Source organism: Cyrtonyx montezumae, unplaced genomic scaffold, assembly GCF_038088225.1.
Source record: "Cyrtonyx montezumae isolate F1298 unplaced genomic scaffold, pur_monq_1.0 scaffold_12, whole genome shotgun sequence".
NCBI classification, from domain to species: Eukaryota; Metazoa; Chordata; class Aves; order Galliformes; family Odontophoridae; genus Cyrtonyx; species Cyrtonyx montezumae.
This window is the reverse complement of record NW_027071848.1, coordinates 16,528,508-16,542,524: the sequence shown is the minus strand read 5'-3', so window position 1 is coordinate 16,542,524 and position 14,017 is coordinate 16,528,508. Positions and strand designations below refer to the sequence as shown.

Sequence of the window (14,017 nt, the reverse complement as noted above, 5' to 3'; positions counted from 1 at the left end):
CTCCTCACATTTAATAATCTATTTTATTTTTTAGTATTTCATTTTCTTTATAAACAGCTCTATCAGAAGATACAGCACATGATTTAAAAGCATACTAAGAATTTCTTTGCATGTGTCGCAGTGAAAGAAATCTAATAGCTTTTGACAAGAAGTTCAGACATTATGTATTTATAGTGAGAAATACATCAGTAAATAATTTGCTAGTGAAACAATTGCATGTGCTTAGTCTGCTGCATATTTTCGCAAAATATATATTTTGGATCTAAGTGTTTTACATTTTAGATTGTAAAGAAATAATTTTAGACTTAATTTACTGTTTCATTTAATTTTGACATGAGAGGAGTGGCAAGAACCGGAGGGGTGCCTTTTCTTACAAAGTCTTAAGGCATTTAGGTATGAGATACTGTGTTTAAAAGAACATGGTAAATCTTACCCTATTTTAGTTTGCCCCAATGACCAAGAAAATGATTATATTAGAAAATAAAAACAGAATAAATATAAGGTGATGGGTGCTAGCAGGGAGCTTTTCAGATTACAGCATGACTTGATAATTTGGGGCTAGAAGCTAGTCACCGTGCTGCAATGCTAGTAGGACTGTGAGTAATGAAAAACATGGGCTGCTTGTGGGATTACCACAGTGCAAGTTTATTGCTGTCAGTACAACAGAAGGTGAGCTGTGGTTTCTGTAGTGCTCTGGTTTTCTGTCACTAATTTTGCTGTTTTCCTTGGGTTCCAAGCTGTCCGAGAACTTTATGTAAACATCTTGGAAAAACTAGCTTAATTCAAGGGTTTACAGACACTGAATTTTATTTCATGGGGAGAAAGGGGGGAAGCTTAGACTTGCAAAGGGTAACTGGCAGTTGAGGTAGCTGTAATAGGGAATCCTGAGGGGCTTACAGTTCCAGACCTGAAATGACCTTGCTACTGAGCTGCGCCTATACACTTAATTCAGCAACTCTGCAGAAGGTTTCCTTTGTGATGACAAGAAAAGTAAGATCTGTGAGCCCGCATTTGTAAGTGTAACATAAGGGACTCCTACAAATGAAAGTAAGAAAGGAAGGGATTGAAGTGTCCTGTAAAACAGGAGTTGGAGAGCGACAGTCAGGGTCTCAGCCACCATTAGTTTTATTCAGTCAGTTAATGGAAGGAGAACTGGAAATGCCTTTGGTTTTAGGAAATCATAAAATCATTTTGGTTACTTATAAGACATTGCTTAGGTTCTTATTGAAAACAGAAGAATACACAATGGTTTTCTAATTGCATTAAATGCATATTGATCTCCCTATCACTTTTTAGTATAGTGCCCTTTGCACCGTATGCAGATGTAAGTGAATGTGCCTGTAAGTGCACTGGGAAATTCTCTTCTTCATTAAGCTATATGTAGGCTAAAAGACAACTGCTAACAACCCAATCCTATGGGGAGAGGCAAACTTACTGACAAACAATGGAATCCTGCTAGGCATATAAGGATACAAAAGGATAGAATAATGTAAAACAGACTTTTGCAAGGCAGAATGTGAGGATCTATACAGCCTTACAGAACTCAACAAGAGAAGAGTGTGTAGCAGCAGAGTTTAAAGTCATCAGTCTAAGTATATTTTGCTCAGGTCTCTGATTGTTCTTGTTACTGGATTTGGTCCAGTATTGGTGCAGTGTCTTCACTGTTAATATAGACCCTCAAGACTGTGTTGTTGCACACTCTGCTGTATTAAAAGCATCAGTAATTAATAAATTATCTGTTATACATGATGTCTCTCATCCAGACCTGGGATTAAGCGAAAGCAGAACCATTTTCTTAATGCCTTATATGCAGTCATTTCTCTAATTCAGCTCTGTGATCCTCCAACCTGCTCTAGCCTCCCTGAACAGTGTTCTCAGATTCAGTTGTCTTTACTGCCTGTTGCTGTGCTCTTGCAATGCCATTGCAGGTACTACATGAGTCACCAGCTGGTTTGAGTTGTTTTTTTTTATTTAACTTGGGTGTGAAAAAGAGATACTGTGTCCTCAGGAAAAATGGGTAGCTTGTTTGTAACTTCAGGGCTTGTATGTCTATGTATATGCTCCAGTTTGACTGAGGTTAGGAACATTCCACCAGTGTCTGAGATATAGCTCTGCCAAGATACCGGTTACCAGAGTACATATTTAAATGTTTTTTGTTTGTTTGTTTGTTTTACATTTACCTTTTTTCTGAAATATATATATATATTTTTCCTTCTGATTTCTGGAGCCACAGTTGTGTCAGAGTTTCTGGTCTTTGTATGTTCTTTCTGTACAGGACGTGCTTTGTTGCTTTATTATGTATGGCTCTGAGCTGATCTGCTTTGCTCGAGCTGCAGGGAGTCTTTTGTGAAGAATTTTGGTGTTTGTAGCTCACTTTTGACATGCAGTATTATCAGGCTTCACTCATGAAGCCACGTTTTCTGTTGGCAATCCATTTGTGTGTTGTACTCTAGAGCTATTGGCTTGCCAATCTCAGCTATAGCAGTCTGTGCTTTCCTTCCCTCTCATTGCCTTTACTAGGTGATAGTAGCAGCAACTTTTTCTCCACAGTCTCTTAATTTTCTGTTTGAAATACTGCTTCCCTTTCTCTCTGACATAATTATTGTATCTGAAGTACTAAGCAAAAATTTAGGAACTTACGTTGCATGAAGCTGTTGACATTTCCTCAGATATTAACACTAATTGTCAAACTTGCATTTTTTTATCCATTTATTTGAGCACAATTTGAGAAAAAAGCAAGAGCAGAAAATGCAAAGCGTTTCTTTCTTTTATCTTTGGTTAAAGATACCTCTTAGCTTTGGAAAAGCCACCGGGTCATTTAAAACCATGTAATAGCATGTCCTTATCTTTTTATGTGAGATGTGGGTCAATTACACAGTTCTGAAAGTTGTGTCAGGCCAGTCTGGAGTGATTACATGCTGAGGAGATACAGTAATTTCTCATTAATATGTGCCAAGCTATTAATACTCAGACTATACTATTCAATCCCACAGTGAAGTGCAAGAGGTGATGATTAGAGAAGTTGATTAGGCAAGATGAGGTAGTGGGGGGGGAAGGGAATTTTATATTAGTGAATTGGCTGTGACTGCAGTTGCTGACACATGTTCACATTAACAAACCTTTACTTACAGCTGCTCTCATTATGCTAAAGAAGGGAGTGTTAGGAGCAGTGTTTACTTAGTGGAAGGCTGATGGCACTGGGAACCCATGGTGGGAGCTCCCCTGGCTCTGCAGCTCCCAGCGGCCTGCTGTGATGTCTGCAGCCTGGGGCACAGTTGCCAAGCCACTTCAGATCTAGTCAGTCTGTGAGTCTGGTCACCTCCATACTGTCTCATATACACATGATGAAACAGCCCTTGTGTAGCTACAGCAGCTTTCTGGAGACAGCCCAGGAAACATAAGGGAGGCAGAAAAATAAATTGAGATTAGAACTGACTCTATATGTAAAGAAGAAATGTTCCAAAGAACTGTAACTGTTAACCACATCTTTTCTCAAGTACAGGTGTCCTTTGCATCACATTTCTAATTGTGCTATCTGAGGCTGCTGTAAGAATACAAAGTCCTAATGCTAAAGGGTGGGAAAATATCCTGCCCTTTCTACACTCAGTTTCATCTCACTAAAATAAATAAACCCCAGAACAAAACCTATCTGAGAGTTGTAACGGGCTTCCAGCAATGGGAATACCAAATGCAAAATTTGACATAATGATTAGATGTCCATGTACCTTAAGAAATGCAAAAAAGCAGTGAAACGATCCCACCTCACTGTGAAGAAATTGAAGTTTGCATGGTCAGCTGTGTTTTGTTGGTTTTCAGTTATAGTAATCAGTGTGTCAGGACCAAACGTTGCTGGAAGGGCCAACCTTCATGTGTTGCAATGGCTAGATCCTCTGGGACGTGCTGCACGGTCATGTGCTGATGGGTGTCATTTGAGGCAAGAAACAGAACTACTGGTGACCTCTGAGAAGAAACATCTAGAGAGATTCACCAATTCCTATTTAATTTTCAAGTCTTCAGAATTACTGTGAGGATTTCAGCTGTAAAATACCTCTCGTGCCCCTCCGCCTCCTGTCCTGCTTTGCATTCCCCTCTTCTGCTGAGTGTTAGGTGTGCTTCTGAGGAACGATGCTGACACTAGGCCTGCTGGTAAAGCAAAGCACATGTATGAGGAAGAAAAGCCAATTTTCTGCATGTGCTTCTTGAGTGAGCAGGGAAAGATGAGGCTGATGAAACTGCTTTTTATGATGCTGAAATGTATTTGTAGTTGGCAATAAAAGAAATAATAGCTGTTCAGGCTTACTTAATAAATTAGTGTTTAAAACCAGGAAATCTCTGTAGTATTGGTTGCTTTGATATCAGTTTATCTGACCAAGCTTTGCAGTAAAAATGCATAGTTGTTTGTTTTTTTTTTAATGAGCGTGTTTTAATGAGCAGCATGCAGCTTTTAAAATAATTGCTAATGTTTGGCAGAGAAGGTGGAAGACAATTCTAAGCTTAGAGGTGCACTTGTTTGGGTGCACAGACCTAGGGAGAATGGTTTCAGTTGAAAATTATAGATCTGTTTTCCTCACACAGCTAATGGGGGAAATATTTCCTGGCAGACTGAGCAAGTCTCAGGCAGACATGCCTACTCTGTCAAATCTTATTATCAGGGCTCTCTACCTATATTACAGAATTGGTGCTGTATCCTCTCTAATGAAGGGATTATTTTAAGGCCATGTGCATTTCAGCAGGAGTAAGAGCCTTGCGTTGAGAGAGGCATCTGTAACGAGGGGTTTTTAATCAGGATACATTATTAATGAAGTGCACAGGAGATTCACAAACCTGCTTTATTAGGCAAACTGTAAATGAGCCCATTCGGTGTGAACGTGCAAAATGTGTGTGTGCTGAGAGAGGCTATTTTGAGAATTTAACTCATTTCTGAGCAGTAAAGGCATCCAGGCTGGCTGTAATTGGTGCCTGTGGCAATTGTTGATACCCTGACTACATTAGCTTTCTGTGCCCTTTAGCAGAATTGGGAAAACATTTCTAGTACTCGTTAAGCTGTCTATTATCAAGACATCATAAATATACACGTTTAGAATGGATCGTTTTCTATCCCAGTGCCTTAGAGCACTTAAATAAATTAGTTCCTACTATTTCAAGTATTAATGTTGCGGTAATTATGCATGAAGCAATAATGCAATTAAAATTGCCTTCCAACTCTCTCAAGTGGGAATATTTTTAGAAAATAATACTTGATCTTTTCTCAAAATACACTTCAGAGCAGGTGGATAGGCTGTGTGGCTCAAAATAATGGCAGTGCAAGACTGTTTTACCTCAGGATCCTACGTTTGCCTGCAGCTCAAGTCAATATTAACCAAGTATTACCATCTGTTGGCTTTCATTGACCTCTGGAAGGAGGCAGCAGTCTGATTTTATTTTTTTTCCTCCTCCTCTCTCTCTCTCTCTCTTTTTTTTCCCTTCTCTAGTGGCAAAATGCCCACATCACAGCTGACACAGAGTGCTCCAGCACCAGGGGGTTTGTATTTGAACAATGCAGCCACACTTCAAGGTGGGAAATATGGGCTGTTGTTCAGTTTGCAGCATGTTCCACTTCCTTTGTGTGCAATGCCTACTGGTTTCAGATCTTTGCAATATCAGCTATAATAAAGTGCAGTAAAATATCAGCTCAGCTTTCAGCCTTAGGTCTAAATTTCTTTACATTTAAATTGGACTTCTTGTTTCTTGAGAGAAAAATACGTATCATGTAGCTGAGTTACAAGTAAGCTTTTCCAGGTTTTTGACGGTCAGGTAATAGTTAAAGGGAAAAAGATTTCTTTTTTTCCAGCCAGAAAAGCGTTTTAATGACTTTGGGTCTGTGTGTTCATAGCAGTGCTGTAGTTGAGCCCTGCAAACCCCCGGAGCTTGGCAAGCCCGGCAGACTTGGCAAGTTTTCCTGCCAGCTTACCAAGTCTGAGTCAAGCATGGGTTGTTGAAACTTCAAATCTATTTAGTCTATTTTGTTAACAGGAATATTGATGGTATTTTTTTCTTTGCTGACCTTAAAGAGTACCATGCTCTCTACAAACAGCTAGTGCTTAAACTACATGTACCAATCTATGGCTTGTGCTAAATGCAAAATAATTGTGTATTTCATGCGAAGTGTCTGATTTGTTGATCTTGACATGAAGGTACTAAGGAAGTGCACAACGTTCTTTCTGTTGATTGGCACTGGATAATGTGAAGGCCTGGTGGAGCCAAGCATAGGTGTTATTCTTTCTTTGTGTTGTAATTTGAGAGTGCAGTGCACACTGGCATGGGGAGGAGTGGGGAATGTACTCACTTCTAATTTTCACCTGTGTGGATCCTGCCAAAAGGTAAACAGGTTCAGATTTTGAAATAGCTGAACGTTTAAGTTGCTAACAGTTAGTTCTTGCCCACCAAAATCATAGCAGTCTTGAAATAAGGATAGTGCTTTTCTGCAGAAAATTCATACAAGGTAAAGGCAGACTTCAGAAGACTAAAGATTGTGGCACTTAAATAATTACCACAGTGAGAAACATCCATTTTGATAGTCTCCTATATAGTAACTTACAAATCTCAGGGGCTTTTTAGCAAGGTCTTTAATGGCTTCTGCATCACCCAGTTGTGGCAAGATAGCTACTTTCTTAGTTAGAAAGAATGGCCTTGTGGAGAGGGTGTCTTTCATACTTCCAACAGTCTATCTACTGCTTTGTAAGACTCTTAATAGCATGGCTTTCTCCAGGTTTTACATAATTGTATGTTCATTTCATTACTGCTAATATTTTTATGGGAAATGTGAATGAAATATAATAGCTTTGCCTGGTTTGGGGCTCATTTCCTAGCTGTGAGCCAGCTACAGCAAGTCTGACTGCTTTATTTCACCTGCCCAATGGAAAATCAAGGATGTCTGTTGCTGACTACCTCTGAGAGGCTATGGCTTCATACAGCAACGATATCCGAAGTACCATGAGCCAGTGTCATAAAAGGCCTCAGTGTTGGCCACTAATCCTCAGAAGTTCTGTTTTGCCTGGTGGGATCTAGGAAACTGAGCAGAGCATGGGCTGAGGTTGCCAAATAGGCAGACAGGCTTGTGGTTTGTGAGCTACTTAAGTTTTTCAGATTGTTGCCCTTATTTATGCTTGCAGTAAACTGCAAGAGGCATGGAGGTGATGAGTGCCTAGGTGATCACTGCTAAATGCTGAGGAGGAAGCTTGTCTGAAGCTTGAATTCTTGCCAGAAGAAGCTGTCATAGGTTCATAGGTTCATAAGGTTGGAAAGGACCTACAAGATCATCTAGTCCAACCATCCTCCTATCACTATCCCTACCCAAGTACTAAATCAAATCCCTTAGCATTCCTCACCTGCCAGCCACAAAAGAATTGTTTCCCAAGGTCTTCCATAGTTTTCATTTAAAGAACAGAGGTATGCAGTTAGTTAAAACTCTCCAAGTCTGAGTGAGGCTGGTCAGTGTGCTGCTTTGGGCCATTAGTTGGGTCCAGAGTGTAAAAATGGGAGTGTGTTGACCACTCCAAGTACTGATGGTAGAAGTAAAAATGATGAAAAAGGTTGGAGTCTAGAGTATGATTTTTTTTTCTGCCCTTTTCTCTGAAAAACCTTACAAGAACTGGAGAGATGAACATTTATTTAATTTAAATTTATGTATGATTGACAGAGTGAATGAAAGAGGAAATTGGATTTTAGGAATTAGGTATACATTTTTGTAGATTATACAAGGCTGATGCATTTCAGCTAACTGGAAATAGAATGAAACTGCTGGGTCTTGTCAATCTTGTCAATTAAATCACCCCTTAAGTTGTTTTTGTCCTGTGCTGATGAGACCCAGTCTACTTAGATACCAGATTCATGAAAGCAGTTGCAGGTCTTGATGCTGTCATCTTACTTTCTCTTTCCTGGTTATTCTATAACCATTTTGAGTAAAAGCAGAGTCCAAATGGTATACAGCTAAGTAAATCCTATCTGAGTTATTTTGGAAGGGCAAATTATGTATTGTGCAAATTACAGATGAACCAGAGAATAAGTGATGCTGGCAGGAGTACTGCTACATCACTGATAGAACAGGGTCAGGACGGAGCTCTGTCGGTGAGTGCCGTGAACTGTCGGTCAGTGAAACGTAAAATAGCAATGTAAACGTTAAGTATGTTAACAATGGTGGTGTTTGAACTGTGATTTTAAACTAAACGTCCTGGTGCACTGTTGAGCCCAAATAGATTTTACAAATGAACTCTGAAAGGGACAGTGATCACAAATTCAGAATGCTCCTTTGACAGATAAGTGCAATGATTCACATCCCTTGGAAAAGCACAATTCTTTCCCTTCTTATTCTTTTCTTAGTCACTGAAGTGCACACTGACTGAGAAAGAAACTTTGTTCCAACTTAGTAAAGCATTTCTTATTTTAAAAAGCTGCTTCAGCAAGATTAAAAGTAGGATTAAGGAAGTAGGTCCAATTACATTCTGGAAAGAGTTGACACACAATGCTGCATATAGCAGTCTTCTGGCACCATGGTGTTACAGTCATCTCAGAAGGGAGCTCGGAGGCTGCCCAGTCCATCCCTTTGCTTAAAGTGGAGTCAGTGCTGAGCTTGAACCAGGTGGCTCAGGGCTCTTCCAGCTGGGTTTCATAGACTTGTGAAAGGATGGAGACAACACAGAATCTTTGTGCAACTTCTAACATCGTTTAATTCTTAATTTATTTTTGTTAAATAAAAATTACTGTCACGCAGACAATAAAATTGTAATTATGTAACTGATGAATCACAGTACCTCTAATTCTGGGTCTGTAACTAAAATAGAATACAAGTCAAACAGAGCATTCATCAGAAGACAGCTAACATGAAAATTCTGATACTTGGCTCTGATGGAAAGCAGGTTATCTTGTGGCTTCAAGCATGTTACTTTGCCAGCAGTGAGACTTCAGAAGTAGTTGGAGGCCATTTGTTTTTTTAGAGTAATGATTCATGTTCAGTAAATTGCTCCATCACCTGAGTATTTTATTTTAAACAAGCAGTACTCTGGCAGTATTTAAAATCTAAGATTTTGGAAGAGAGTAACTTTCTGGCACTGCTGATAATTATTTTTAGAGCGTGACAAGCAGCTGTCTCCAGATGGTGGTCTGTGTTCCATATCCTCCTCCTCTACTGTAGATGAAACATTTACTGCAGTAGTAATCTAAAGCTTCTTGTAACCTGTCTTTCTTTGTTTCAGCTTTGGTTTGCTTTCGTTAATGGATTCTCTGGGCAGATCTTATTTGAGCGATGGTGCATTGGACTGTATAATGTGGTAAGTGCTGCATGTTTTGAATTGGTATTGCTTGGGATGTGTGTTAGTGTGCTCTGTCCCGTCTCTCCGAGGTAACTATCTAAATGTATGTCAGGAGAGACAAATTCACTTGTAAAAGCCATTTTGATCTACCCTGAGCTATAGAAAGAAAAGCGTATTGAATGATGTTTTTAATAACAAAAATAAATTCTGAAAAATAAATTTTGAGAGATGCCTTCAACACGTTAAGTGCTTAGCTTACTAAAACTTCATCAGACTGTATCTTTTAGACATAATTTTGTTTTCTCTTTTAAAGCATCTTTCTTCTCTTGTACTGAGATGCTTTACTAATGTTCAAAATAGATATAAAGTCTTAGTCTTTGTGTTTTTATTGTTTTCTTTTCGGAATACAGCATTGTCCCAGTGATTTTGGTCCATGCAAAAACATACTGAAGCATTTACTGGCGTATAGTTAGAAAGTACAGAAGACTTCCTCTCGGATCCTGTAAGAATTAGATGTTTGGGGAAGCATCATGCACTCTGTAATGAGTCAGTAAAGAACTGGAAGCAGCACTCAATATAACTGGCATTCCTCACTGTAACCAAGTGCAGGATGTGTTGTTCCAGGAGTGCTTTCAGATATTAGCTGTGCTTTTCAGGGTCCCACACTGTATCATGTGATTTTATCAATAACCTTAATCTGATTAAAGCCTGGAAGATCTCTTGGGCCACATTTCACTTCATACCATAGGCCTGTGCTGGTATTTTCAAGTGTTATATTTGTAATGTAGCTGATGGCTGCGTTTATAATGTCAGTTTCATCAGCTTTGAAAAATCGTTTGCATTTCTCTTTAGAGGGAGGAAATATTTTTTTTCTTTTTTAATCAGACTCCTTCTAAATATATGGAAATACAGAAAAAGCCAGCAAATTATCAGTGAGTAGTATTAATGGAAACACTTCTGTCACATTTCTGTAATCTTAAAAATGATGGCACAAACCCTCATGTGCTGTAAGATTTCATACTCTCCATGGAAGGCATTAATTCAGGGATTTTCCACTTCCTCTTCACCCTCATTTCCTGGCTGTTGCACAGTCTGTCACTCATGGTTAGATATTTGCATCTATTATCTTTAAACCTGGTTTGATGGATCTATGTACCCTGCATTTAAAGCTCCTGGATGAGGCTCATCATAGAGAATCAGCGGAGTATAAAATAATCCTTGTTTCATAAGGGCAGTATTTTCTAAAAGTAGAACTGGTCCCATGGAATCCCAGAGAATCAAATGCTGGTGGGGTATTAAGGACTTCCATAATTTGAAGGAGTTGGGTTTTTAAGTGGAGTTTAACTCTTCCTTTCCGTGTTAATTAACCCTCTTCTTCAGGAGCAGTCTCATTAAAATGTAAAATGTAGGAAATGTTAGTAGCATTGTGCTTCCAGCATTTATAGAATCATAGAATCATTTGAATTGGAAGTGACACTTAAAGATCATCTAGTCCACCTCACCCGCAGTGAGCAGACACATCTACAGCTATATCAGGTTTATACTGGACTTGCAACAGGGCTGGAGAGAATGGCCTCAAATTGCACCAGGCAGATTTTGGTTGGAAATTAGGAAGAATTTCTTCTCTGAAAGAGCAGTCAGGCACTGGAACGGGCTGCTCAGGGAAGTGATGGAATCACCATCCCTGGAGTTGATTGAGAAACATTTAGATGTGGTACTAAGGAATGTGATTTAGTGGGGGAATTGTGGTGGCAAGTGGGTGGTTGGACTGGATGATCTTGGAGGTCTTTTCCAGGTTTGGTGAATCTTTGATTCCATACTGGAATCTTCCTTTCATATTAAAAAAAAAAAAAAAAGACAAAACCCCCTCTACAGTAGTGTCTTGATTTAATTGGGAAGTGTCTGAAGAAACATGAAAAAACTTATGGGGAAATATCTTAAAGGCATATGAGAACATGTAATGTATTACAATATGTTGAACCAGCAGTCTTAGTTCTAGCTCTGCCCACCAACAGTTTAACCGTCTGATTTATCACTTTCTGAACAAAAGAAGTTGGTTCCAGGGATGAAACAATTGCCTCTTGCTGGTGTCTGGTCCTCCTTGCTGCTTTTTGTCTGTTCTCCAACTGCCAGCTCCTCACTGGAAACAAGAGTCCATAATTGAAACATACTTCTTCACCTGAAGCTGCTAGCTGAACTCTTCTTGAACTGTTAAATATGCATATATAAAAATAGGGTTAGGAATTAATTTTCAGATACAAAGTTAATGTAAAATGATGTGACTAAAGTTAAGCATACTGGTGACATTTTCACTGTGTATGACAACAGACAGCAAGGAACATTTATTCCCGAGGTGGCTTTAAATGAACTGCCTCAGATCCTGGAAGCACCTGAAGAAGAGTGATGTAGGATTCAGCAGTGATTCAGCAGGGTCTGTCTTGCTGTGATTCTGGCAGAGTTCTGTTGCCTCTCCTGGAAGACTTCCAAGCCTTGGTCATCAGTAAACAGTCAGAAATAGGGGCTCACAGTATGGTTAATTTGTTCCTGTCAGGCCGTGCCTGGCTGGAAAATTCCTGAAGTACTGCAACAGAGAATGGCTGTTGTTTTTCAGTGTATTGTTAATGTGAGTTAATGTTTGCTTTGTTTATAAACTTAGCTTTGGTTAAGTGTATTACATATTTAATTATGCCTACAAATGTGGTTGTGTTTGAACCCATTCCCTCAAGGCCTTTTTGAAAAAGTACATTGCCTTTCCTTTCCACTCTGATGTGGCTTACCCTCCCTAGAAGAGGTGCTACATCAGAAACACTGATAGCTAACTGCTTGAATGTAAGCTGCTTGGTTAGTAATACCAACTTTCATTTATGCTTCTTTTCTTTGTAAGTCAATACTTGATAGTTACAGATGGCTGAAATTCATGCATGGATTTGTTTGGACATTTGAAAATGATGTCAACACACCAGTTGGTAATGCATCTTCAGTGAAGTGTCTGGGAATTTTGCTGTTGACTGCACACTGAAATATTATCAGGGATCCACTTAAAACTCATAGCCGCTTTTAATTAGCGTTTGCTTGCTTTGCAGATTTTCACAGCATTGCCACCCTTCACTCTGGGAATTTTTGAGCGATCGTGTACTCAAGATAGTATGCTTAGATTTCCACAGCTATACAAAATTACTCAGAATGCAGATGGGTTCAACACAAGGGTAAGAGAACAATCTGTTTCTTACAGAATAACATGGAAAAGTATTTTCCAGGTCTATTTCATCACAAAATAACTTACTCCCCACAGTCACTTCTGTTTTATACTATGATGCTGCAACAGGATTGTTGCTTTCAAAGGGATTATATTTTGTTTTAAAAACGGCCAACAACAAAACAAACTCTTTGTTTTTAAGTGAGGATTTTCAGATGTGGTTTCAACTGAAACTTGTCCTGAAGTATCTATGAACTGTGATTTCAAATAACATTTGTATCTGAATATGACCTTCTAAACAACTAAAAAATGGTTATCTTTCCATTTTTGTAGAAACTGGATGACTTCATCCAGATTTATTCGATATAGAGGTTGTCATAACACTTCCTACTAGAGAGCTTTTTCACAGTTAATCTGTTCCTCTCTATTATTAGAGAAAATAAAAATTGGAAAACAAAAATTGATTTATTTTGACTTGAACTTTTGAAAAACGCTTTTTATTTCATTTTGCTATTTTACGTGCCAGAAAGTGCCAGCACTGGAATTCTGTGTTTATTCCATAACAGGCACGTTTAAACTTACTTCTGAATCAGGGAGACTGTAAGACTGCTTTGATTAGAGAGGAGGGAGGAGGAAATTGTTGAGCACATAAAGCTCAAGTTTGTATAAAACTTCTTTATCTGTAAGTTTAAAAATCACAGAGCATAGAAAGTATTTGCCTCTTAAAAGAAAATAAAACACTTCATGGCATAGAATCCGTCCTTTAAAATCTTTCTTTGAGATAATTAAAGAAAGGTTACTCCATCTGTCTGCTGTATTTTGATAAAGATCTAAAGTTGCAAGTCTGCTTGCCTGTTACATTTTAACTTGTTAGAATAAAACTGTCCAACTGGACCAGTGTTTTCTTGTGACAGAGCAGAAACTGTAGGAGGAAATGGATCTTAGGAAAGTTTAGGTATTTCACTTCAGGAAAAATATTGTCAGACTCTAAACTGCACAATGAAGCATTTGTTGGGAGTTAGAGAGAGGTCAAGAGTTTTGGACTTTACTGATGACTTGGTTTGTTTTCCCTCAGGTTTTCTGGGGTCACTGCATCAATGCCTTGATCCATTCCATCATTCTCTTCTGGTTTCCACTGAAAGTACTGGAGCATGGTAACTGCTTCATTATTTCTTACGTCAGTAACTGATGTTCTGTCTCAGAAAGCCAGTGTGTTTGCAGAGTTGGAAGTCGTGACAAGTTCTAAGAAAATAATACTGACAGTTCAGTGGACTCTAGCTGCTGTTCGTGGCTGGTTGTCAAATGGCTTCCTGAGTTTATTCCTATTTAACTTAATTATTGTTCATGTAACGACTTTAATACTTAAGAATTTATACTACTGCTTTAAGAAATTATACTACTGCTTTGCCAAAGTCTTACTCAAACACTAGCAACATTCTGTACGACACCTGATTTTTTTCATTGACGTGCTTAGATCCCAACTTTTTACTGTATAATGTTTTTGCAGTATTTCTTAAAGCAGCTGGTAGCTGTA

The 14,017-nt window shown here is 38.7% G+C and overlaps 1 protein-coding gene across 1 annotated transcript in view; it reads left to right on the top strand.

Annotated features, from left to right (window-relative positions):
* The window catches only part of ATP8A2 (ATPase phospholipid transporting 8A2), a 275,818-nt gene that overhangs the window by 159,831 nt on the left and 101,970 nt on the right, over positions 1–14,017 (top strand). The window contains exons 27-29 of the mRNA XM_065730191.1: positions 9,231–9,305; positions 12,371–12,493; positions 13,559–13,637. Of these exons, the coding sequence (XP_065586263.1) occupies positions 9,231–9,305; positions 12,371–12,493; positions 13,559–13,637 (277 nt within the window). The remainder of the gene's footprint in view (positions 1–9,230; positions 9,306–12,370; positions 12,494–13,558; positions 13,638–14,017) is intronic.